General features: G+C 39.1%; 1 protein-coding gene and 1 long non-coding RNA gene across 2 annotated transcripts in view; both read left to right on the forward strand.

Moving 5' to 3' along the window:
• The window catches only part of LOC148066183 (polypeptide N-acetylgalactosaminyltransferase 10-like), a 45,399-nt gene extending 25,547 nt beyond the window's left edge, over nt 1–19,852 (forward strand). The window contains exons 5-12 of the mRNA XM_087807867.1: nt 4,835–5,020; nt 5,705–5,888; nt 10,166–10,283; nt 14,062–14,169; nt 16,841–17,062; nt 18,131–18,247; nt 19,250–19,399; nt 19,682–19,852. Coding sequence (XP_087663993.1) covers nt 4,835–5,020; nt 5,705–5,888; nt 10,166–10,283; nt 14,062–14,169; nt 16,841–17,062; nt 18,131–18,247; nt 19,250–19,399; nt 19,682–19,846 — 1,250 coding nt within the window. The 3' untranslated portion in view covers nt 19,847–19,852. The remainder of the gene's footprint in view (nt 1–4,834; nt 5,021–5,704; nt 5,889–10,165; nt 10,284–14,061; nt 14,170–16,840; nt 17,063–18,130; nt 18,248–19,249; nt 19,400–19,681) is intronic.
• A 71-nt stretch (nt 19,853–19,923) lies between these two features.
• Nucleotides 19,924–21,001, forward strand: LOC148066184 (uncharacterized). Its single transcript, XR_015713300.1, has 2 exons — nt 19,924–20,066; nt 20,727–21,001. It is a non-coding gene; the product is annotated as an uncharacterized LOC148066184 (long non-coding RNA).
• The last annotated feature ends 5,479 nt before the right edge of the window (nt 21,002–26,480 follow it).

Raw genomic sequence — 26,480 nt, forward strand, 5'->3', positions numbered from 1 at the left:
GTTGCTCTTGTGAGCTGCAAGGAGCTGTTATTACTTACATTAGTGTTGTTAAAGTAAGTTTTTTTGAGCAAGTCTTGTCAAGGAGGAGAAAATGCGAGAAAGTTTGTGATTTGTGTAGTCGCAGCAGTGAATTTGTGCCCTTGCGAAAATATTTATTTAGAGAACCTTTAGCTTCTTCTTTTTTTTTAATTTTCAGGAAAGAAATCGCCAACTATTTAAAGTGAAATTCTTCAAGTACTCAGATTCCTAAAACACTTTTTATCATGACCTCAAATTACAAATACTCAAATACCTTCCTCAGTGACATCAGATCCCCCTTATCTCCCCTCCTATTGGCTGGGACAGAAGGAGGAGAATGGAAGAAGAGAGAGACGAGAGAGAGAACAGTAGGGAGCAGAGTAGAAGTCTAGATGGTTAGAGAAGATATCATGAATCCGGTGGGCCTATCGTGGGGCTTGAAGATGACTGTAGAGATGAGGATTGGAGCTTGATCCACAAAGACTTGGAGGTGCATGGGGAGAAGGAGTGATGTGTTGCCCGTCTGCAAGATCGACTTACAGCAGGTGACACAGATTTAAACTCGACAGTCAGCGGGTTAGAGTGATGAAGAGAATAAATGGAGAGAGAGCCCCGGCTCAGTCGAAGAGTTAGTGAGGAGGAAACACAGAAGTCTTCGCTCTATTTCTTGTAGTTCACAAATTCTCCATTTATTCCAAAAATATGTTCATTTTTAAGTGCGTGACCATTGTCGTACCTCCTACATCCCCTCCCACCTCGGACACCATCCATGTCGTCCTCTATCCACATCCTGTGGATTTTCAGTTCGGCCCGAAACCGCCCGTTCGCTCTCAAACAAGGTTCGTATTCAATGAAGAAATCCACACGGATGAGTCTTGTCCGCTCCTGTGACCATCCACGTCATACCTGCCCTTCCAGCATTTTTTGATTATTTTTCGGAGAAAAGCAGGGAATATTGAGACGGAGACTGACAGCATGTGACGGAGTTCACAAGGCCAGTGCAATATTTCCAGAGAAGAAATGAGCCAGCGCTCGGTGGCTCGCCAGAGAGCCGCGGGATTAATCTGCACGACTAAAAATAGACCCCCGCTGCTTGGTCCTCGCGTCTATACACTCTCCATTTTTTTTTTCTTATTTTCTCCTTTTATTCACGGGAAGATGAGTTTAGGAGATAATGAGACTATGGTTCAGGTCACATAAAGATAAATCCACAGTTGACTAGATGAAGAGATAATGTCGGTCGCAGGAGTTCAGGAGATGTCTTTAGGATAATGCTTCTATATTTGGAAACTTCTTAAGATGAGGAGATAAGTTGATGGGTTTTTGGAGACCCAGGACTTAAAGAGATATGATAAAGAGATGAGATAAGAGTGAGCAGGTTTGGGAGAAGGGTCGGGGGTTTAGGAGGCATGATAAGATAAGTTAAGATAAGAGATGAGGATGTTGAACTGAAGATAAACCAAGGGTGTTTGAGTGGAAGACATGTTGAGAACAACCCTTTAGGAGATGAGGGTTTAGGAGGCACAAGTGGAGGGTCTAGAGGAGATAAGGAGACGGAAAAGGGTGACAGTTAGAGGAGGAGCAGATAAGTTAGGAGATTAAGGAGATGAGTGAAAAGGTTCAGGAGAGGAAAAGATGAGAAATGTAGGGGCATAACCAAAGGATTCTTATTATTATATTCTTTTAGATTTCATATCACATGTTAATTTTAGAAGAGTTATTTTAATGTTCATATTTCATTATACATAAATAGAAAGAAAAAAAATTATCATATTTATATTAACAACATTTGTTAATTTTTCTGTTGAAATTTCAACTATGGCAGCTAGATGGCAGGAGTCAATACTTCCTCCGTAGCTAAAGGAACAAAGGAGGATCCCGGAGATGACTGAGGACAAGAGGATACTGTCAACTCCAGCAGCTTTTAAAACTGATGTTTGGAAATATTTTGGTTTTAAAACAAAAGTAGGAGATACGTCTTTGTCAAGAGTCATGTGGTCTGTAAATTCTGCAACGTCAGAGTCAAGTACTTGACAATACTACAAATATATCCTTATTACTACAGTACATCAATATATTTTATCGTGGACCCTGTATTGCTATACGTATCGTATCGCCAGATTCTTGCCAATTCAAAGCCCTGGAGAGATTAAATGTCGGAGGAAAGTAGATGAATAAGATGGAATACACAGAAGGGGATGTTAGATAAGGAGATACGTTGATTGTTCGACAAATAAAAGACGGGGAGAGGAATCGAGGGATCACTAGAGGAGGTTCCAGGATAAACAATGCTTGACCTTTAAAAGACTTCCACAAACCTCCAGCTGATGCCGAAGTCCGTTCACAAAAGGAGGCCGATGTCTGTCTTGTTAACATTGTTGATTTCCTTCCCCATCCTTCCGTTCGTCACCGTTAAGTGACCCCGACATCCCCAGTAGCCCCCCAGTACCCCCCGCCTCACATTCTAATAAAGACTAATGTGTTTGCCGACATCGGCCGCCTCTCATTAGCGTGATTAATTGCCTCCTCGATTTCGGTAAACAGTCTGAGCCGTGTTCCAATTTATTCAGAGAAAATGATCTGATCTTAATTAAAAACCTGAGATCTTCCTCCGTCACCTTCAAATCTTCTCTCTCCAGGATTCATTAGTCCCGTGGGCGCAGCGGCAGCGGCGGGCCGTTGAGAAGAGTCTGTTCAAGTGGTCGTTTTCTCATAGGTTTGATTTATCGCACGCGTGGAGGAGGGCTCGGCTTTTTATTTGCAGTTTGACAGCAACCTAGAGGAGAACCTTTTGTCCTTGTAGCAAGGTCACGTTTATGGCTTCATCAAGGTCGCGGATGCTATGATGGATTAACAAAGAGGGGCTGAGATTGAAACGTTTTTAGATGTGGACTCTATCGATTGCTGTGTTACTGAGGTTTAATTTCCCTTTAACAACTGTAGGTCAGTAGTGTTGACTGGCTCTGATCTTCATGCTTTGGTTGAGTGGAAATTGGTTTCCAAATTAAGAGTGAAGCATTCAGCATTTGTGTTGCATGTCTGTTTTGTTTTTGTTTTGTTGCCTTTAAATTACATTTGCGTTAAGTTGACTTTCTTTTATGTTTCGTTGGCCTTGTGTTGCGGGAAAATTGTGTTGTGTTTGTATTGCTATTGCTTATACATTAGCTTTTTTGTGTTCTTGCATTGCATTGTGATTCTGTTGTTTTGCATTTTCTTTGTGTTGCATTTATATTGCGTTGTTTATCTTTTTGCTGCATTCATTTACTTCTGCTTTTCTTTTACTGTTTGCATCACATTTGTGTTGTATTCTATTGTGTTTGCGTATATTTGCATTTGCTTTGAGTTGTATTTATATTGCATTGTGTTGTGTTAACGCTTCTATCGCTTTGTATTTGCCCTGGTTTTGTGTCCTTTTTCCATTGTGTCGCCTAAGAATTGCACTTGTGTTAAACTGCTTTTGTGTTGCAGTGTGTTTTCACCGTGTTGCGTTTTTTCAAATGACCCCAAATTGTATTTTGGGACCTAAAATAAAAATGTAGGAAGAGAAACATACTTAAATATTTTTTTTCTTCAATGAAATGCGATCATTTTCCAAACTGTTGAATTTTAACAAGGGGCTTTTATTTTGTTAATTCCTCTTTTCCTTGAGCTGGATTTATGTATTTGTGGTCCAGTTATGGCAATACTTACGCCTCACAAATGCACTGTGGAGCTCGCTGTTGCTGAGACGGATCAGAGACGCAGCAAAAACTGGTGGTGACCAATCTAGACGGATAAAGACATTTAATAACGATAAAATCAAAATTGGTTTGAATTTTGTTTTATCATTGAGTTTGCCAGAGACTCCTGCTGCTCCCTGTCATATCCCTCACACTTTTCCTTCCAGAAACGGAGGTCAAAAGGTCGCTATTTCACATTCTTTCTGTTTCTGGGCTGACAAGCGTTTTTTTTTGGAAAGGCAGTCAGAGTAAAAACCTTTTTTCTTTTTTTCCACTGACGGATCCGAGGAGTGATTTCGACACACGCTGACATCCTAGCCGATCGATCCACGATTCCCAGAAGTAGACTTTCCTGTAGTTTTGAGCTAAAACACGATTTGCTGCATCAAAGATACGAGTTAGCAAGACCCGAAATCGAGTTGTGTTTGCATCACGCACACATGAGAGCACAGAAATAACCCAAATTATCTTTTAAGGCTGCCGACTCCAGCAGCAACTATTTTAGGAACCTGCGGATACACACAAAGCTTTTTCCCAAAAGTCACGTTTAGTCCTCTTTGTTGGCACAGCAGGAGCAGAAACACACAAACATTCATCCTGGAACACACAAAGAAAATCAAAACACACCTGCACCAAACTGGTATACAAGTAAAAAAAAAGTCCTAAAAAACAGGCCCGCACGTACACACAAACTGCTTTAAACACACTGCTACTACTACCACTGCTACAAACGCAACATTTTTTCACGCATCCTTAAAACCCAATGCTGAAATCACTCACTCACAAATACACAAAGCTGAAACACACCCTCAGGGAGAGAGAGAATGCCCAAATAGGCACGAACTAGTACACAAACAATCTCAAAAGACATTAGCACATTTGAGAAACGTGAACACATAAACATGCAACATTTTACTTGCATAACAAAAAACATACTTAAAACACGCAAAATTAGCATCAAAAAAACACACGCACGACTACACATACACAACTTACGACAATTCACTCCCTGTTTCCATCACTTGACTATCATCTGATTCTTCTTCAGAATATTTCAGTTCAGGAAAAGTTAAGTCTTTGTGTGTCTTTGTCCACAGAGCACCTGAAGGGGGCGCTGGAGGAGTACATGCAGCGGCTTCCCAAAGTCAAAATCCTGAGGACCAGGAAGAGGGAGGGTCTGATCCGGACCCGCCTGCTCGGGGCCAAGGCAGCCACAGGAGAAGTCATCACCTTCCTGGACTCTCACTGCGAGGCCAACGCCAACTGGCTGCCCCCCCTGCTGGGTGAGACGCTTTACTGTCGCATTGATGTCGCATCATGCCCAGCGACTTCACGGCTCATCCCTCTCATAGAACTCAGATGTGAATTTAAGCTTAGCCTTGGAAGCCTCAAATCCAAATAGTTAAACAAAATGCCAAGGTGGGTTAAAAACAGTCTATTATGAGGCCAACAAAATTACATTAAATACTCATTTCAGAAGCGGCAGTAAGGATATGACCTCACTAAGATAGGGGAGGTCAAAATACATTTCTTTATTTGAAGGGAAAATAACTACTCAGAAAGAAAAATGCTGTGTGATAAAACGAAAAGAAACCGACTGGGCACAAATGTTAAAATTAATTCTTAGAAAACAAGTTTAACTTGAGATAGTGATTTGTATTTTAAAAAACTGTAATAAATAAAATTAAATCCACATGACCAGACTTGCTTTTATGTTGTCTCTGGGTCCAGGTGAACGACCTCCCTGGCTTTCATAAACACATATGCAGTAGTGGAGGTCGTTCACCTGGACCCAGGGACAACGCAAGGGATACCTCAAACACATTTATTTTCGGGCCTTCGGGTCACCTTGACCCTGAGGTTACACGAGGGTTAAAAATTACATTTTACTTAATAAAATCTAGATTAAATAATGTATTTATATTCTAATAGTCAAAAACGAGATTTATTTTTCTTTGTCTCCTCAGACCGGATCGTCCAGAACAGGAAGACCATCGTGTGTCCGATGATCGACGTCATCGACCACGACAATTTCGGCTACGACACGCAGGCGGGCGACGCCATGAGGGGAGCCTTCGACTGGGAGATGTACTACAAGAGGATCCCCATCCCGCCGGAGATGCACCGAGACGACCCGAGTCAACCGTTTGAGTGAGTGTTCCAGCTCACTAGTGTGTAATATTGTGTTGGCTCCCCTGGCCCCCGCTCTCTCCATGACTTTCTATTTTCGAGCAAAAGCTAATGCAGCACCCACCAGTGCAATTTATAGGTTGGAAGCTACTGATGCGCCGCAATATTTGGGCGGGCGATGCGACAAGTTTTTTGGGCAGAAGCACTAATTTGTTTCAAGAGACAAGTTTGTTGAGACTTTTTTAGAGTCAAACACTAAAACATTTTGACCTTCGGCAACAATTTGCAGCACTGCCTTCCAATTAGAGCCCAGAAAAACATGGATTTATTCATTTTCTGCTGCCTATTACCTTATGGGGGTCACAACCTATCCTTGTGTACCCCTAGCGAGAGGCAGGGGACACCCTGAATAGGTTTCCGCTTACCACTGCGCCACCTTGTGCCCACATAAATTAATTTACCTTCCTTACTTTAATACTTCTACATCAAGTAAAAGTATGATTTGATTTTGACCTTACACTAACTTCAGACCCCCAACCTACCTATTTGATGAAACCCTAAGAGACAGCAGGAAGTTGTTCTGTTGCCACGAACAAACTTCGGTACGAGCACGTGGCGTGTTATTTTTTTTAATGAATCCAAGACTTGAAGATTTTCGGAATCATTTTATCTCAATTCGTGAGGAATATTCCGCCCACATCTGGTGGAAGGTTTATGGATTGAAAGTGACTGCGGCACACACACACACACACACACACACACACACACACACACACACACACACACACACACACACACACACACACACACACACACACACACACACACACACACACACACACACACTCCACACCCCACTGCTGTGTGTGGGAGGTGAAAAGAGGCTGACAGGCAAAGTCTCATTACTTTTTAACTTCTTCTTGCTGGAAGCTGCAGGGGGGAGTGAAGAGCTCGCACTGCCATGAGCTTCAGTAGAACCTTCTGGAGCCGCCACTTCACCACTCGGATCCTAGAGAGTTTGTCAACACGCGACTTCTCCAACACGTTTGTGCTTTCTCAGCGAAACTGGGAAAATCAAAGACGAACACACATTTAGGATTCTGTTTTTACTTTTTGGGTCCATATTCTGTAAGCAGGGCTCAGAACCTTCTGCAGCTCTGAAGTCTGTCAAGTTCTTTAACACTACGCGGAATAAAACTTGTACGAGAAAAGGGAGGGTTCGGTGTGAGTATCTCTTGGATGACCATATATGGAGTCTCTGCATGTTAAAAACTCACTTCAAAAGTTGGACGTCAAATTTAATAGAACAATTCTTTAACCTCAAAGTCCAAAAACTTTGTCAGACTTGAAGTTACCCAGGTGCAAAACAAATAGACTCAGGGACTCATTCATTCCTCGGGCTAATAAATTGTACAATTCTGAGTTCGGGGGCAGGAGTGGAGTGAGAGTATCTGGATGTTCTGTTCTATGTTAGTCTTTGTATCCTTTGTCTTTGTTGTTTTTCTTTGACCTATGTTCTTTGTCTTTATCTTTAGACTTTTTTGTGTCATCTTGTTCTTTCTCTTTATGTTCTTCTTCTTATTTTATTTTTTATGTATCATTTTTTATTGTTTATGAAAAACTGCTGGCTAGTGGTAAAAAACAATTTCAATACAGTTTTACCTTACCTTACCTTAAGTCATTAGTGGGCGTGTTCATGGAGGCGCATGCTAGCCAAGAAGTAAAGAGAAGTAGACGACAAGTAATGAGTTTTTTTTATTGTTGTTTTGTCACTGTAACGAAAAGTAGCAACAAACCTGGACAGCAAGAGTCCGATTCTACTGTACAGGTGGTTTGTGCTCTACTTTCTCTCGCGCTAGCTTGCGCACCAGCTGGAAATCCGATTCGGTTGGAGGAGAAGTCAATGAAAGATGGGACGATAGATCAGGTTTTTGAGGAAAACCAACCAGAATATCAGAGGTCAGGTCGGTTTTAAAGGAGGGAACAACAACAGAATTAGCTTTCAGGAATGATATGAGATACAAACATAGCTTTCTGTCTACACTTCCTGTTCAATAAAAGCAATTTTCCCATGGGTTAAACATTTCTGCCCCTGATATAATTGATCATTTCTGGTTGGACAACTATGATAGAACTGGGGCTCTTCTGTCATCAACGCTAAGCTAGGACACTACAACGGCAGCAAACAAGCAACACCCCGAGAGGTTGAAAACCAAAAATGTTTTCTCAAGTGAAACGTCAGATTTGAACCGAGCGCTTCCTGACAGTTTGATTCGAGTCATCTATTTCAGGAAAAAAACGGCATCTAGCAAAGGGGAGGAGTGACGACGGATGAGTTCAGCGCCGAGTCAGAGAAACATCAAATCCTTTTTTTCGAATTCTCAGTTGTCTGCGCGAGACAACAACGGCAGACTCTTTAGCAACACATGACGGACGTCTGAGTGCAGTCGGAGTCCCAGTCGCCCGCGGAGCAGACACTTTTATTATGAAGCCGCTGCCATCAATCACCTCTCTTAAAAATAGCTATTTGAAGCGCACAAAAAGTTTGAAACAAAGCAATCATGGCCTCAACAGAAGGGCACTGCAGGAGGGAGAGATTAATGAACCTCCTTTTTTTTTGGCGTGGCTGCCATTTTAAAAGCATACATTCAATCAACGAAGGACAAATAGTTCACTGCGGCACTGATGACTCACTCGATTTTAATTTAGACTGCACCTAATTTATTTTCTTATAATGCCACGTTACATAAGGGTACAACTATCCCTCTTCGATCCCCCTTTTTGACCTTACACTAACTTTAGACCCCCCCCAGTGAGACAAAAGGAAGTCATTTTGTGTGAGTAGTGGCAACGAGATCAGACTCGCCTGGTCCTGATTGTTCGGTCTTATTGGAAAGCGGATAAACACAAGTAGCCGCGGCACTGAGTTCATTGAGAGGGTGTGAGACAAAGGGAGGGAGTGATGGAAAGTGTTTGTTGTGTTAGACTGGCAGGAAAAACGATGGCAAGTAAGTCATTTTTATTTGTATAGCGCTTTTCCAGACCAAGGTCACAAAGCGCTTAAACAATCAAAATAATATTCAATAAGGTAAGGTAAGGTAAAACTTTATTGATTAGAATTGCTTTTTTCCAATAGCCACAGAAAATACAGCAATTTTTCATAAAAAAAATAAATCAAAATAAAATAAGAACAAGAATAAAGAGAAATTAAGAGAAAGAACAAGATGATACAATCTAAATCTAAAGATAAAGAACATGGATCAAAGAAAAATAACAAAGACAAAGGATACAATACAATACAATACAATAAAGTATATTAATACATTTGAACCCTAAAATCAGTAATTTCTAATAACATATTTTGAAAAAAGGATAGATTAATTTAGTCATAGCACCTTTTTTAACATGTCCACGAAAAGAAAATAAACCAGTTGACCTCTGAAAAATTCTAAATGTGACTGAAAGATCAAAGGCGTTGGAAAAATCTTTTCAGTCATACAGGCTCAATAGATAAGATTGGTGAGGGAAAGAAAATAAACAAAAAATTAAAAAGTTTAATAAAAAGACCTTGAACAGTTATATTTATACTTTAAAGTATTTCCTTTGTATGTATACTATGTATGTTATTTATCGCAATTTAAAGACAACAGATCTGTAGTTCAAATTTTTCGGGGTGAAATTAAATGTTTTTGGTTCATCGATTGATAAGCAAATGTTCACACTCACTGTAGTCTTCGCTGTCAGGGGAACAAAGGGAGACATTCCAGGTCAAGATCAGATGTAGGGAGAGGAGGTGCGTGTGTTCAACGTCGCCACCTGTTGACCTGGTTTTTCGGCTGCTCAGCTGCTACGATCAGGTGGAAGAGCTAACGAGCCGCGAGTTCGACAGAAGCCGCCATTCCCCGCAGGAGGTTAATTGGTTCCGCTGTTCCTGGCGTCTCCGTTACGCCGACAGGAAGTGTGTCACCCAGATAAACATCTCTCTCTGATTTCACCCCTCAGAGGCTCTTCTGGGGAAAATACGGCAGCTACTGTTTTTTCTAATAAGAGCTGATTGAAGTGCAAGAGCTGATATTCTAGGCCCCCTTTTAATGTATATAAATATATGTTTCTATATCGAAATGCTAAAAGTACATAATTCTCCACTGATCTTTGTACAAGATGAATTTTCAGAATCTGAGGGTTTCTTGATCAAGCACAAGTCCTGGGAGAGGCACTGGAGACCTGTTTCTCATATCTGACTCATCTAACACATTTTGAAATGTAAGAATGTTAAAGAGCTCTCTGGTGTCTCGCAGGTCTCCGGTGATGGCCGGCGGACTGTTCGCCGTGGACAGGAAGTGGTTCTGGGAGCTCGGAGGATACGACACAGGGCTGGAGATCTGGGGCGGAGAACAGTACGAGATCTCATTCAAGGTGAGTCATGCTAAATCGAATTTTTTAACATTTAAACACGTCATTAATGCTGCACAAGCAGTGAAGAATGACTGATATGGAAAATTGATTTAACGGAAGAAGACAAATTTTGAATTACCGCTGCTCCTCAAAGATTTTGTCCATCTAGAAAATCTAAACCTGAGAACATCGGCTTGGATCAGATTCTGCTCCAATTTAAACGGGTTTAAAAAGTGAACACGACGGTATCAATCTGTTTAACATGACGATGAGTTTACTGAGAGGGAGTGAGCAAAGAATTGGGTGTAGAAAAAGAAGTCAAAACAAGTAATTGAGGGATAATATGAGTCTAAAAATGCATTTTAATTTTAGTTCCCATAGACTTGATTGAGACTCGAGGTAGAACCTATTTTGGACATTAATAAATATTAGTTCAGTTCAATGTCAGATATTTAATCTGTATTTGATTAATTCACTCATTTTTTTTCAGAGTTTTTATCATGTTGTGAAGTTTAAATATCCAGTTGAATTATTTTTCCATCTGGACTCTATTGAAATGGATCTTCACACTGAAACGCTCCTTTTTTTTAATAAGAAATGAATGGAAGTACTTATTGCTTCAATATCGTCCAGTCTGATCTTTTCAGCACGAATGTGTATCCGTCTAAGCGAGTCATTAACTCGAGTCACCAGATAGAGAAACCCTCTAAGAAGATTCAAATCTCTAACTGCCGAAACTTAAAGTTTTCCAAATCCTGCTTTGAAGCTCCCAAATAATTTAGCCGACATCATTAAGAGGTTATTATTTCCGCCCAGATTAACAGGCGGCTGCTTCTTCTACTGGGCTCGGCGGAGGCGGAGGACTCATTTACTCGCTCAGATATTCAATTTACTTTCCAGCCAGATTCCCATCAGCCAACGAAGGCGGCCGCATGGTCTCCTGAGGTGAGAAGATTAGCGAGCTCTTCTGCTAATCCTCACCACAAACCGCTGCCAGGACCTCGTCGGGTGTAGAACACTTCATCTACTGATACTTTAATCTGAAGCCGTGTCGCCAACGCGCCAGTGTGGGAACGTGCAGTTTTGCGCGCTCGCACGGCGAGGAGCGAGGCGTGCGAGCAAACACACGTGGCCCAGGATTATTATTGAAACGGCTCCACCAACTTCTCCAGACTGTGGGGCAGAAGTAATTACAGCTCCTGAGAAGTGCCAAGAAAGTTTGCTGGTAATCTTCTGCCAGCTGGAAAACAAGAACGCATAAAACGATCAAATCTTCTACGAACTTTGGTGCAAGTTTCTTTCAGCATAGTTTAGATCTCAATGTATGAATGAGGAAGTTCTTTATTTGGTAGTGCTGGGCTGATGAAGCTTCATGAAGCAGTGCCAAGTTGTTTAGAGGTCAGTAGGTGGCGCAATTTGTTTAAAAACAATGTATTTTTAATTAGAACAGGTGTTCAAAATAAATAGAAATAGTGCAGAGAACGCCATCTAGTGGGCTCTAGAAATAATTGCACTGCTTCATGAAGCTTCATCAGACCATCATTATCCTCTGGTAGTTTTTGTTAATGATGACTTCAATGAATATCCAAATCTGGGAAATCCTGGCTTGTTGGTCACATTGGATCGTGAGATATATTTTTTGGTACTTTCATGTCAATGTTTGTTTTTTGTCTTTACAAATAATTAAGAATTAAGTACAAATATATGTTATTTTATTTCATACGTAGGACGGAGCGTTATAGAAGGTCCTTCATCCCAACTGGTGTCAGGATATTTAACTCTCTACTTTAAATATCCTGATGCTAATCCGTAGTGTGTTTTTCTTCTTGTGTGTTTTATTTTTTTATTTTTTTTATTTTATTTTATTTTATTTTATTTTATTTTATTTTATTGTATTTAATTTTATTTAATTTTATTTAATTTTATTGTATTTTATTTTTATTTTATTTTGTTAATAGTGTTACATTTCAAATATTTTAAATAATTTGTATATCTTTAAGATCGTTTTTTTTTTTTTTATCTCTTTTATTATTTATTTTTTCCTTGCACTTTATTTTTTTCAACTGTGCTGTTGTAAAAGTGTGTTTCCCCTCTGGGGATGAATAAACATTTTCTATTATATTATATTCTATATGTTTTCATTGTTGTACAATCACTTTAAATATTTATTTATTGTTGTAAACATTTAATTTAATCTTCACATTTCTTTATGGTCATACCTGACAGCACGTCAAATTTATTTATTTTTCTTACTTTATTTATTTTATATTTATTCCCTCATGTAAAAGGGTTTTTATATTTTTGGCAATTTGAGCACACTTCTTTTACATTTGTACGTCATAATTTTCAAACCCTTTTTGTAGACATATTTTTCATAAGATCTTTTCAATTTTAGTTTTAAAAATTATTATTTTTTGTTTTTCTGTCTTCCTTACTTAATTATATATAACTCAAATTGTTGTATTTTGTAATTTATCCTCTCATCTTTACGTTTTTATGTTTTCTTTTCCCTGGATTTCTTGATTTCTTTCTTCAGAAACAAAGGTTATTAAGAGTACATTTTTCTTCTAGCCTCATTTTTTTTAATGTATTTATTTTTATTATATTTAAATCCACTGTTTTAATCCTCAATTAAAATTATTAAATGGTCAAACAGGCCCGTTCTCTAGAACCGTCAGTCTGAGGAGGCGTCACTCTGGTCTCATTATTCATAAAAAACACTGACGTGCTGCGAATCTTTACTCTGTCTCCATCTTTTATTTATGGAAAGACACGTCAGGTTTATTAAATAAATAAACTACAGCCTTCGGAGCCCGGCTGCTGTTTTATTCATGGCTCTGGAGTGAAGTCTGCTGCACCTGAACTGGTCAAGACGCGTCTCAAACCTCAACAGTCACTTCAGTGTGAGCCGCGTCTCTAAACCGCCGTGAGTTCACCTTGTTTTATTGATGATATTTATCCTTCAGTTGGCAGCGGAGAACCTGGACTACACGTGATGAAATACCATGATGTTGGACTTGCACCATCACCTTTTTTAGGTGCTGAGCAGCCATACTCTAAACTGGTTTATCGTTTCGCAACAATCAAAATTGAATACCCATTCGCATCGTTGTGCTAATGGGTACATTAATTATCTCTATAGCGGAGTGGAGGTCCGTGTTAGGACATGGAATTTAAGGGTCATTAAATTCCCCCGAATATTATATTATAACTGTGACCAAGTGCCTTATATTTGATAAAGAAGACATAAATGTTTACATCTATTTCCCAACATTCAATGTTTTCCCAGCATAAAACAAGTTGACTTGCTATTACAAATTATAGTATTTATTAAACAGAATTGATGTCGTATCATCAAAATATACCGTTTTTTCGTGATGGTTACATTCGGCGAAGTGCAGCTAGCGCTGTTAGCCGTTAGCAAGACAACTATTTTGATTGAATTCTCCGCTCAGTTTGATGTTGAGAGAACAGTTTCCATAATGTTTTCCGAGGTTACGTTAAAGTCTACATTCTGAATGTGTGTAATGATAGATATTGACAATTGTTATCTTCGGATACAACTGTCCCATGGCTAGTTGCAGCAGAGAACCAGACTTTGATGGATGGTCTCATATCTCAGGTAACCGAGGTTCCAGGCTAACTGGGAAAGAGAGAAAAGTATGGCTGATTTTCAAAGACCATGACTTCCACAGACCAATAAGTCCACCTATGACTAGTTCGTCTCTCTTCGAAGTCAGACTTTCCGTCCTCACTTCTGTTCTGTAGGAAGTCATGCACTTGTGTTTTCTCTCTGCAGGTGTGGATGTGTGGTGGGCGGATGGAGGACATCCCGTGCTCCAGGGTAGGACACATCTACAGGAAGTACGTCCCCTACAAAATCCCCGGCGGAATCAGCCTGGCGAAGGTGAGACTTTGATGAAACTGATGAAACACAGAAGAAATGTTTTTTTCTGCGAGTGAGGAAGAATTAACTGAATCTGATCAAAAAAAAAACTGCTTTAATTTACTTATTTAAGGATAAAAAGAAATGGTTGACTTCATGGGGGAGGGGTTAGGGTTTGTTTTTTTAATGGTAGATCAAACATGTATGAGGCACAGTTTCCAGTGCCTCCCCTGGGATTTCTGCTTGAACAAAACACACCCTTTTTTAAACTGAATAGACGAAATAAACCTAAAAGTTAACGTAAAGGGCTATTTAATTTTTATATGCCCACTTAAATGTCAGAGTCACTTATTTCCTTATATTTTATTCATCTTATTTTAAATCTGATGAATATTTTTAACGTTTAAACAGACGTAATAATTGAGGACTTTGATGTATAATTTGATTTCGATTTGATTTTGAAAAAGAAGAACCATGAACTGGACTTGTTCATTTTAAAATTGGTTCACATAGAAAGTGAACTTTCCTTACCCTTTTTCAACATCTTATGAAGTAAAAAATCTGACATTTTGAGTATTTCTTGATCAAGCTTAAATCCTGGGAGAGGCATCGGAGAACTGTGCCTCATATCTGACCGATCTAATACGAACTGTAGTGACGCTTACCTGGACCTCAGTATATCAGCTTGATCAGGAGAAAAACAAATTGTGCATCTCGCAAGAGCCCATGACCGGCTACAACAATACGATTGTGTGTTTGCATTCATGTGTGTTTGATTGTATGCCGACGATGGTGTTCTGTATGTGTGTGTCTCCTCGCTTTAACTTGGTGCCATTGTGTCTGAATGTGTCTTGTTTTAACAATGTGATAAAGAAAAGAGGAGTCTCACTGGACAATTTAGTTCTTAAGAGTTTATGTTTTACTATTTTTTACTAGTTAACAGGTTTTATTTTGTATTAAACTCGACTCAAACAAGCGTTTTGAAGCTAAGAGCCGCACGATAACTATACTTTAAAGACAATTTTGTCCTTTTTTAAAAATTATTTCAGAGGGTTATAATCAATAGAATATCCACAATGATTTTGTGCGGCCCGGTATCAAATGCCTCAGGGACTGGTACTGAGTTGGGGCCCACTTTTTTTTTAAACTGAGAGTAATTTAACTTTTTTTTTAATTTTTGTATTAAAAGTATGAAACATTTTAAATAAATTATATTTATTTTCCTAATATTTAATTGTTAAATTATTCTTTCATTTAATGGGAATCTCCCAAACTCAAGTCATCCAACTATAGATGATAGATGTTCGTCAAACCACTCGATCTTAGTCAGAGTTTCTCTCTCTCGGGCTCCTCTGAGAACAAAAAGGCAGTGGTTTTTTTTCTTTCTTTCTTGTCGCTTAAGCCGCATTGTTCCCTCCATTCTTCAGAGAACAAATGAGAATTTTGTCTTTGGAGCTTAATCATCTGGGACGCGGCGGAGAGTCTCGGGGCGGCCGCTCTGGATTTGGACTCAAGTTGGCTCAGTGTGGCGTTGGCACCATTTCGCCCTGATCAACAGTTTTCACCGCCGCAGCAGGAATACTGATGACGGCGAGCGCTCGGCTCTGCTGCCGAGGGAAAGTCGTGATTAAAGACTCGCTCACCCACGGGCCCTGTGTTTGTGGGAGCCGTGTCAGGATGCTGCTTCCTGTTTGTGAAAATGACAGTCTGAAGAAAGATGTGCTCTGTTTTATGTTCCCGTGCGACGAAACACAAGAGCTTCCTGTTCTGTCACCGTCGCCGTTTCCCTTTAGAAAATGGACATTTAAATATATATAGAGATGTTTTCGATTCGTTATCCACCGTCTTTCTGCGCCGGACAAGGTCGCCAAGGCAACAGTGAACACACATAAATCTATGTTCAGAACAAACACAGAAAACACACGCTGTGATAAGTGCAAAAGATGTTTGAAGGGATCTGTGCACAACAAACACTCGCACAAGTATTTGCAGGCGTGTCCGAGATGCATAGAAGAAAAGACACGCTTCTAAAAGCACGTCTAGAAATGCTCACACGAAACATATTTTCATTTTGCTTACTTTCACTTATCTTACCTTCATATTTTTTTTAAATGAGTTTTTATATTTTAACACATTATGTTTTTTTTCTTATTCTTCTAATTGTTAATGTATTTTATTAATTTTTCCTAAAAATCAGATTATATTTTTATTTTTTAATATATATCCTTAAATACTATTTAATTTTCTTTAGTCAATCATTTTCTCCAATTGTACTTTATACTTTTCTACTATTTTAAGTAGTAAATATATAATGAAAATAAACTACAATTTCATTATATCTTTTATTTCTAATGTTTTCTAATATATTTTCCGGCAAATGTTTTACTGTAAATATTTTTTGTGTAATTTTTTTGTTGTTTTGTGTAATCTTTACATTAGTTTTCATTTTAAATGTGCACAAACTACATTTACATAGACGGATAATATGCAGAAAACACACAAACAGTCTCGGTCAACACAACCGTCCGATGTTGTTTTCATTGTAACACACAAAGATGTCGGGGAGTCGTGTCACAAGTCGACTTGAGATCCAGGAAGTCTTCGAGCAAACGCATCCCTCTGAGTGCAAACCCGAGTCTTACAAGAGAGCTGGTATCACTCGTCTTGTTCTCTCTCTTGTCTCCTCGCTCAGAACCTGAAGCGGGTCGCCGAGGTGTGGATGGACGAGTACGCCGAGTACGTGTACCAGCGCCGGCCCGAGTACCGGCACCTGTCGGCCGGAGACATGACGGCCCAGAAGGAGCTGAGGACTCGACTCAACTGCAAGAACTTCAAGTGGTTCATGAGCGAGGTGGCCTGGGACCTGCCCAAGCACTACCCGCCAGTGGAGCCCCCTGCTGCCGCCTGGGGAGAGGTGCAGTTTGTTTCTTGGCTATCCAGTGACTTTTTATCCTTTACGTACAGTCGCGCTAGTGACCTTATCTTAACTTTTCTTATCACTAGCATGAGCAGAAAATTGTCATTTAAAACTATTATTTGATGACAATCGGAACAGACCAAAGTCTCTCACAATGTTGACCAGGTTTAACTTCATTCACATACACAGCAGCACTAACAATATACAAGTCTGGTTATTCATTTGTTTTTTTTGTTGTTTTTCTTATCAATTTTTACAGTGTACCTTCGTAAAACTTCATTACCTATTTATTTATTTCCCTTTAAACATCAATGTAAATTATTACTTTAAGGATCTTTTTTTTCTTATCCGTTTAATTTTAATGTATTTTTTGTAGCATTTTTGATTCAAAACCCAGTGTTTTTATTTTTTAATTAAGCATTTCACAAAAAAAAGTAGACGGGGAGGAGGGGATTTATTTACCCTATAAGGTGAAATTTCTATTTTTATTCATTTTTCTTCTCGTAAAATTTACTTTTTATTGACTTTTTCTTATCACTGTTCCTTCTTAACATTTCATAAAATACTTTTCATTTCCCTTTACTCTATAATGTAAATTATTTTCTGTGAGGTTTTAAGTCTTTTTTTTAAACTCTAAACTTCCTTCACCAACACATTAACAATAACACAATAAAAGTCCAATTCCAGTCGTGAAAACTATGAATTCGCAGAACAGGAAGTAACTCGATCCTTCATTAGCCGTGTGGTACTGAGTGACATGTGGATGTCAATAAAAAATCAATGGATTCAATCAAATCTTCGCCTTCATATTCCACACTTTTTTTTTTTCTTCTTGAATCCGTGGACGAGATACCGGGTTTATGCTTTCTTAACGAGGTCTTCATTACCATGTAAATGTGTTGTAACCATGGCAACAGAGTCCGTTTCATTGAAGGTGGATTGCGGAGATTTTAAGGCTCACGATGTCAAATGTTGCTTCTCCGTTCATTCGATCCTCCCACGGTTGTGTCATTAAGGATCAGGCCGTATCATATTCACCTCCGTGATCCGGTCTCTGTCTTGCAGATCCGGAATGTGGGCAGTGGCATGTGCATGGAGATTAAACACTTTGTGTCGGGGAGTCCGATCCGCATGGAGAACTGTGTGAGGGGACGAGGGGAGGTGAGCTGGAGTCACGGGCAGGTGAGTTTCACTCGTCGATACACGTCATCGTTCCTCTAGTGTCGGGCTCAGAGCTGTCCTAGCTAATCAGGGCGGGGGGAGGGACACCCTGGAAAGTCCTCCAACTCGTATGTAGATTGACATAATTGGTGGAAAAAGTGACAAAAATATGAAACGGAGAAAAAAATAATAAATGAATAAACAAAATAATAGTATCTCAGCACCATTAGAATACTGAATGGTTGAATTTAACTTTTCAAATGTTGAAACCTTAGGTAGAACTTTATTGATCCCTCAGGAGGTCTCCTTCGAGAAATAGTTTTTCCCAATTAGACACAGAAATACAGCAATTATTCATAAAAATGAAAATAAAAATAAGAAAAAGAACAAAGAGAAATAAAGAGAACAAGATGATACAATCTAAGTCTAAAGATAAAGAACATTTTACTCATTTATTTGTTTTTTTGCAACAATTAACTTCAATTATTTCTATATTGAAAGGTTGGATTTGTTTGTTTTTTTAATAATTAAATAAAAACTTGAATACTTTCAGTACAAAATAATGTTTTTACACATAGAGTTTGGAATTGTAATTCCAATAAATCAAAAATGAAGTAGTTCAGTTCCTGGCCTTTTGAATTTAATATAAAAAAAGTTGGTATGATAGCTGATAGATATGCTTATAGTCAATACAGAGCTACTTGATCGAACTTTCAACAATTTTATGTTGAATTTACAACATGTTTTTCTGTTTTAATAAAACAAAAACCATGACATATGATTGAATTAAATATTCAATAACAACACATTTAATTATTTCAATAAGGAAAATATGAATTAAATTATTAAAAAACGTAAAGGTTCAACATTTTAAATGTTAAATTAAACCATTAAAATTAGGAAGGCACCAATGTACTTGAAATGAAAAAAATTAAAGGAAAAACAAATAAAAAAAATCAAGATGGTGGAGCAGTTCCTATTAGGATATTATAGGAACCGTCCATGAACTCTGATCGTCCGCAGGTGTTGACCTTGGGCTGGCGCGAGGACATCCGTGTGGGCGACCCCATGCACACCAGGAAGGTCTGCTTCGACGCCGTGTCCCACAGCAGCCCCGTGACTCTGTACGACTGCCACGGCATGAAGGGGAACCAGCTGTGGAGGTACAGGAAGGTGAGTTCTTCTTCTTAACGATCAAATCATTAATTGTTACGAGCGAACGTTGCCAGCTGCCGAGCGTCAGGAGAGCGACGGTGAAGAACAGCCTGTTGTCTTTCATCACAGCTGCGATCCGGTTTAGTGAACCTGTCGGCGAAACGGTTTTCTTTTTCAAAACGACGTCGTGACACGACATTGAAAATGGATTCATGTCACGCCGCGTTGGCTAAAGCACGTGTGGCTAACGTGCTAGCGAGAGTGAGTACGTCATCTGACGGGACTAACGTTTTTCTGCAGGACAAGAGTTTGTACCACCCGGTGAGCAACAGCTGCATCGACGCGACCCCGAGCGAGCGGCGAGTCTTCATGAACACGTGCGACGCGTCTTCGCTGAATCAGCAGTGGCTGTTCGAGAGAACCAACGCCACCGTGCTGGAGCGCTTCAACCGAGGCAGCGACTGATGGCACCTGCAGGCGAGTCTCACCCTGAAAAACACTGTCAAATTTTGTCTTTAATTAACGTGATTTTGTGTTTCTAGATGTTTTGATTGGATGGTGAAAACTCAGCGATCATGTGACCATGTGGGGGCAGCACTCAGCTCCCCTCCCAAATATCGAGTCAGAGAAAGAACCTCCACATCCAGAGTCCGATCGTACCGCGGGACCTAGTGACGGAGAACAGGTACGACTTCTCGTAGATTTATTTTTCAGCAAATTGAGATTTTTGCTAAATAGTTCCACTAAAATTAACGTTTAATTGGATTTTTGTCTCGTAATTAATTTTTTTAAATTGTTTGTTGCATCAATATGCAAAATGCTTTTTGAATTTTTATTTTAAAATGAAAACACAATTTGTAAAAATATATATATATATAAAAAAACTAAACACAAGAAAACTATATATATTTAATATCTGACATATTATTTCCTTATACAATTTTTTTTCCTTAATCCTCATTTTTAAAACATATTTACAAAGATTTTGTTGGAGACAATTAAAAAAAATTATAATTCTGAATTGCTTTTTTTTACACTGTTCCTACACTTATAGAATCATGAATTTTTCTCCAGTCATTATTTATTAATTCACATTTTTTTTTACATTTTCTGTTGCAATATTCTTTTTTAAAGTTTAATAATGTTGTCTATGCTTTCGCTTTTTTACGTATTTGATAAAAGGAACGCGTAAAATACTTGATCAAAGAGCGCATATAATCTGGTGCTCCAGTAAAATATGGTGAATAAAGAACTTTTTAAGATGCTCAAAAACCGTGTATTTCCAATAAAGAAAGAGAAGCATGACTCGTTCACCGTCTGACTCCGTCCTCTCTTTCGTCTGCAGGACTGCGAGCTCACCGACTTGTTTTGGGACCAGAAGGATCAGATTCTTTTTCTCCTTCTGTCAAACTTGCACGGCTGAACTCTGAACTGCCTTAAAAAAAATACTGGAGGAATCTTTTTTTTGTATTTTTTTCACAGAGAACTTTAAAGAAGCACATTTTCACGCCGAGGATTCTAAGATATTCTTTTGATTCCTGCACTTCAAAAAAAAACAAACTTGAAGCTGTTTTTTCTACTAGAAGTATATTTTATATTTAATAAAGTCGATGTATTCTTTCTCTGGTTCTTCTTTTCTTTCGGGGGAAAATCCCAATCGTGAGTACGTCCAAATCTATGCGTGGAACATTATTTTGAAGCTAGAAGAGTTGAACACGAAACTATATTAATGAGATGATTATAAAAAATAATTGATAATCATTCGCTCAACACTGCCACTCAGGCGATATAGTGAACTGCACCATTCCCGAAAAAAAGCTAAAATGGCCATTTTTCGTCTTGAAGCTTCACCTCCCCCGACCGCCGTCGTTGGTTGAAGGTTCACAACAGAAACCGTGACGCTCCCCTGGATACCATCCTCGTCTCAGGATCCTATCTTCTGCGTTAATGATCCGACGCCAAACCAGGAAACTGCCGCAGACTTGAGGGCTTATGTCTGCTCGGGGTCCCCCCGGGGGGTCCTGCGACTTTGCCACTCGCAACCTTTCCGACTGAATAATTACATCTAACCCGCGACTCGACGTCCCCGCTGTCGCCGACACGACGGCTGCTGGGTCACCGGGGACCTCGTGTGGACGTTTTCGGGTCAAATCCTTTAACGTGCTGTTTAAAAAAGGGCAGCCCGGCGCCGTTCCACGAGCGCGTGATCGGATCCCAGCGGTCGGGGGGCGAGTGTGGCGGCGTTTTCAATCTCTGCTGAGTGTTTTGAAGCTCATTCAGACGGAAAATAAACTCCAGGAAGCCGAAACCGCTCCGAGGCTTTTACTTTCCCTTCAATTAACTAAATACGATCTTAAAAGGTTCCCTTTGACTGAAGGAGTCGAAAGAAAAAACGAGTGCGATTCACGTTAAAAAGTCTGGTGTCTTTTGTCGAAACCCAAGGATGAGAAGCTGTTCAACAACGGATCGTTTTTCTAAAAGAGTGTCGTATATTTTTCCTCTGTGGACCAGAGGTTGTTGTGTGTCTAATAGATTTGAGAGGTTTGAGAGGTTATCACTTGTGCAGGAGAGAGGGTTGTCTGTGTGCGACATACTTTTATACGTACATTTTATTAAGCATTTGTGCTATTAGTTGAGATCCCACACTGAAGAACCCTCAGGCGAGACCAGGCGGGTGATGGATAGTAGTGATGGGCTGATGAAGCGTCTTGAAACAGTGTCAAGATGTTTAGAGGTCAGTAGGTGGCGCCATAAGTGTACAAATTATGTATTTTCAATGAGAAAATGTGCTCAAAACAAAGGAAAAAACTGCCATCTAGTGGACTCTGAAAATAATGACACTGCTTCATGAAGCTTCATCTGTAATGGATAATACAAATATATAATTAATGCCTGAACAAAAAGAAAAAGAGGAGGAAGAAGGAAGTGACTTTACTGTAAGATTTTCTATTCTTCTATTTTTTCAGCTACTTTTATTTATTTATTATATAATTGTATTTGCCATGGTGACCTTTTCTATGATCTAATCGGTTTTCTCCAATGTTTAACCTTTTATTATATATATATTTATTAATTTTCATGTATTCTTTTTTTTATTCTTCCCAAATTTTCAAATCAATTTTGCGGCATGGCCAATGTTTTTTATATTTGTCATTAAAAAATCTTTATTTTTGTCAAACAACAAACCATTTTATTCCATTAAAATATTGATCAAAAATGATGTTTATAATATACATTTGTCCTTCTTCAACTGACACTATCATCAAATTCCTTAAACATAGGTTGAGCCTCAGAAAATGAAAAGACAGTTTTTTAATAAAGATATTGTTCGGCTTTTGACTAAAACTGTTAAAAAGAAATGGTCTCCATGTGTGACTCGGATTTTCACCCCTGGTCGAGAGGTTTTCACGCATTTGCCCAGGAAGTTGTGTGCGCGATATTTATCCCTCCATACTGTGGAATTAAGATCTACACTTTCATTATCACCTGTCGTGGGCCTCCTCTCTCTGATGCCATTAAATACCTGTTATTGCTGTTGTTCTTGTTGATAAACACACTCCATCCTGCCAGGGCAAACGACGCCAACTGTGGCGAAACTGATTGTGCTGCCGTCAGCTCCTCGCTGGTTTGCGGATGATACGAGCGTCTGTCACCTCCATCTTTGAACAGATTTATTCAGCGGGCTGTGATTCCATTCTGGCTCCCCGGGCCAGGCGCCGGTCCAACAGCGGCTCCGGAACCACAGCCAAGCGACTCTTCATCAACTGCTGAGCGAGGGAGACGTAAAAATGCCAGCTGGAAACGAGACGGCGTTTACTTTAGCAGCATAATGGAGTCCGTGCTTTTTTTTTTTTAACCGGCGGAGCTTCCCTGTGGAAACATGAGGTCAGCAGATATAGAGATATCAGCTCCTTCAGGACTGAAGAGTTTTCTTGTCCTGACACCATCACAAAATGGCTGATGGCCGTTTTAGAAAGTTGCTCTGGAATTAAAATACGAAAAAAATCCGTCAAAGTCTAAATAAAGTGGAATCAGAGTTTCACAATATTTGGACTCGGGCGACGACTCGATTAGGCCCCGAAGTCCGACTTCTGCCGATGTTTATCTGTCCATCTGCTATCGCTTCTCCAAGGTCAAGTCGAGTGAGGAGCAGCCAGAGCAAAGAGGTCCAGACGCTTCTCTCCCATGAAACCATTTCTAGCTCTTCAGGGAAATACTGAGTATTTCCAAATGAGGGAACTATAGTCTCTCCAACTTGTCAAGGGTCTAGATTTTACATATTCATTTTTTTATTGATGGAAAATCTGACCTAAACAACGAACCTTCATTTTCGTTTTTTTTATTCAGGCATAAGGATGTACAATATCATTTTTGTATTGAGCCCAGGGTGGAGAATTAATAAGTTGTTTAAGCACAAATAAAAGTCACTCGCCCTCATGTCTTAAGGGTTGGTTATATTTGTTTACAGTAATCAGTTCCGTTTCAGAGTTATAGACAAAAATGTTTGTTCATTTTAATGTGCTAATAAAGCTCAGGTTCACCTTTATCCAAAAAAAACAAACTTAAAAACATCCAAATACATCCATACTGCTCGTCTGTAACGTCCATCTTGTATTGAAGCCTTGACATAAGGAATTGTTCCAAAAAAACATTAAACAAGTATATATTTGAGATTGTTTTAGCGGATGATGCTAGGCTAGCTGATAGGTTTGCTTCATCTTCGTCCAAAAGGAAAAACTTAAAAACATCCAAATGCTCGTCCAAACGTCCATCTTGTATTGAAGCCTCGACATGAAAATTGTTTGCGAAAACTTGTTTTAAGTTTGTTTTTAACAGGCTAACATGCGGCACAAACAGGAATTTCTCAAAATATCGTTGGCACTTCTAGTAGACAGTAGTCTAGACTCTAGACAATAGAAAGAACACATAACCTTAAATGTCATAATTATATTAATATACTGAAAACATATTGTTGTAAATAATTGTATTGGGTTAGTAAAGTGTAGTAAAATTAATTAGGATATACATTGAAGTAATATTTTTACACTTAACTATTCTAATACTGGTGATGGGCTGATGGCGCTTCATGAAGCAGTGTCATGTTGTTTAGAGGTCAGTAGGTGGCGCCATCAGTTTAAAAACATATTTTTTATTAGAGCAGTTGTTCAAAATGAATGAAAATAGTCCAGAGACCGCAATCTAGTGGGCTCTGAAAATAATGACACTGCTTCATGAAGCTTCGTCAGACCTGAAAACATTCTATAATGCATTTAATTAAACCAAACTTTTTATTTGTTCAGTGTCAAAGAACAGTTCAGGATCAAACATCCAGTTGTTAAATTAACACACCATTTCAAAATAATCACTTTAAAGTTCACTTTTATTATTATCATTTTGACTCAACCTGAGCCCCTTGAACCATTAACTTATAGCGACGTCAACAAAATAAACATGTTTTTTTAGGTCACATTTAACAATGAAATCGCAGATCCAGGATGTTCATAATGTTACATATATCTCTGAACACAGCGGAGCTTCCACCCCCTGTTGGTGCAGAAGTGCTTCCTCCATGACGACGATAATAAAAATCCCTTTGAGTCCTGTTCGTTCCATCAGCTGGAATCCGTCTGAGATTAAACGTTCAATGTACCTGCAAGGTCGGCCTTGGACATCGGTCCCGCAGAGATGTTTTCCAGCTCTTGCCTCCGAGGACCTTGATGCTGCCGCGGTGAACAAGCTCGGCTTTTAGTTGCACATTTGTCTTCTGTCGGAGCCAGGGTCAGACGTAGTGAGGCTTGATGGTGAAAAGATGATTTTCCTGTGAACAAATATTGACCCTTTTATTTCTACTCAAAGTCGTTTAGACACAGACTCGGTTATTATTTTTGCTTCATTGACACACGTTTTGAATCTTCTATTTCCAAAAAGAGGCAAAAAAATACTGTTTAATATATTTTATTGTTGCTAAATCTAAGATGGATTAGTTGATGAAAAAATGTAATGTACTGTAAATGCAGTAACAACTAATAAGAAATTTAAAAAAATAAAATTAAACTCTTCTATTTTCTCTGGGTCAAGGTGGCACGAAAGCCCGAAAACAAATGCATTTGTGGTATCCCTTGTGTTGTCTCTGTTTAAAGGTGACCCGAGATAACAAGGAAAGGAAAGGAAAGAGTCAAACATGTTTCATTATTAAATAAAAGATGTTTGATCTGAAGGTAAAATAACAGTAAACGAAAGAGCCTGAAAAAAGAGAATCACGAAATAAAGAGGTCACCATAGCAACATTTTGTAAAATCATATTTAAAAGTAGAGAAAATGGAAGAGATCAGCTTCAAATCTAACCAACATAATTACTGAATTAAATGTTTTGCCGACTGCACAAAACAAGAACCTTCGAAAGTAAATGCGAAAAAATAAATAAAAGCCAAACATACACCTTTGAAGATACAATGTTCAGAAAGTTAAGAAAGAAAACTTGATGGAAAAAACATTAATAGGTCACCATCGCTAGGGGGAAATAAAAGTACTTAAGGGCAAAAAAAGATTGACCTTGGAAAAATAAACACCATAAAAATAAAGTGTGGAAAAATATTCCTCCACCGACCTAAGAGTGACTCCCAAATCAAAGAATTCAGTCGACGTCTCGACGAGGTTCTTCAACAAAAATAAAGTAGTCAAATACTAAAAATAAAAAATAAAAAACGGGATCAGATTCCTCCAGGATAATCCTTGTGCTGGAACGTTCACCTCAATCGTTGAAGAGGAAAAAGAAAAAAAATAATGTGTTTTTAGGCAGCCATGTTCAGCATACCAAAACCGCCTTCCAAGTATTTCTTTCCCCGATAAGGAAACTCTCAGAGGACCCGCTCAGCTCAGAAGATGTTTTCCACGAATTTCAATATTTCCGGCGATATCAGAGAACTACAGAGCGGCAGACAATGTAGGAGAAGATAATTTGATCAACCTGAGCCTGCAGTCGCACCGATAGAAGACGGATTTCCCTCCGGAGCGCCGTCCCGGATTATCTAATTCTGTTCCTCGTCGCAGGTTTCACTGTGTGTTGGTTTAGATCCTGAGATGTTGCAGATGAGGAGGT

The sequence above is a fragment of the Callionymus lyra genome, chromosome 14 (genome assembly GCF_982586985.1).
Source record: "Callionymus lyra chromosome 14, fCalLyr1.hap1.1, whole genome shotgun sequence".
NCBI classification, from domain to species: domain Eukaryota; kingdom Metazoa; phylum Chordata; class Actinopteri; order Syngnathiformes; family Callionymidae; genus Callionymus; species Callionymus lyra.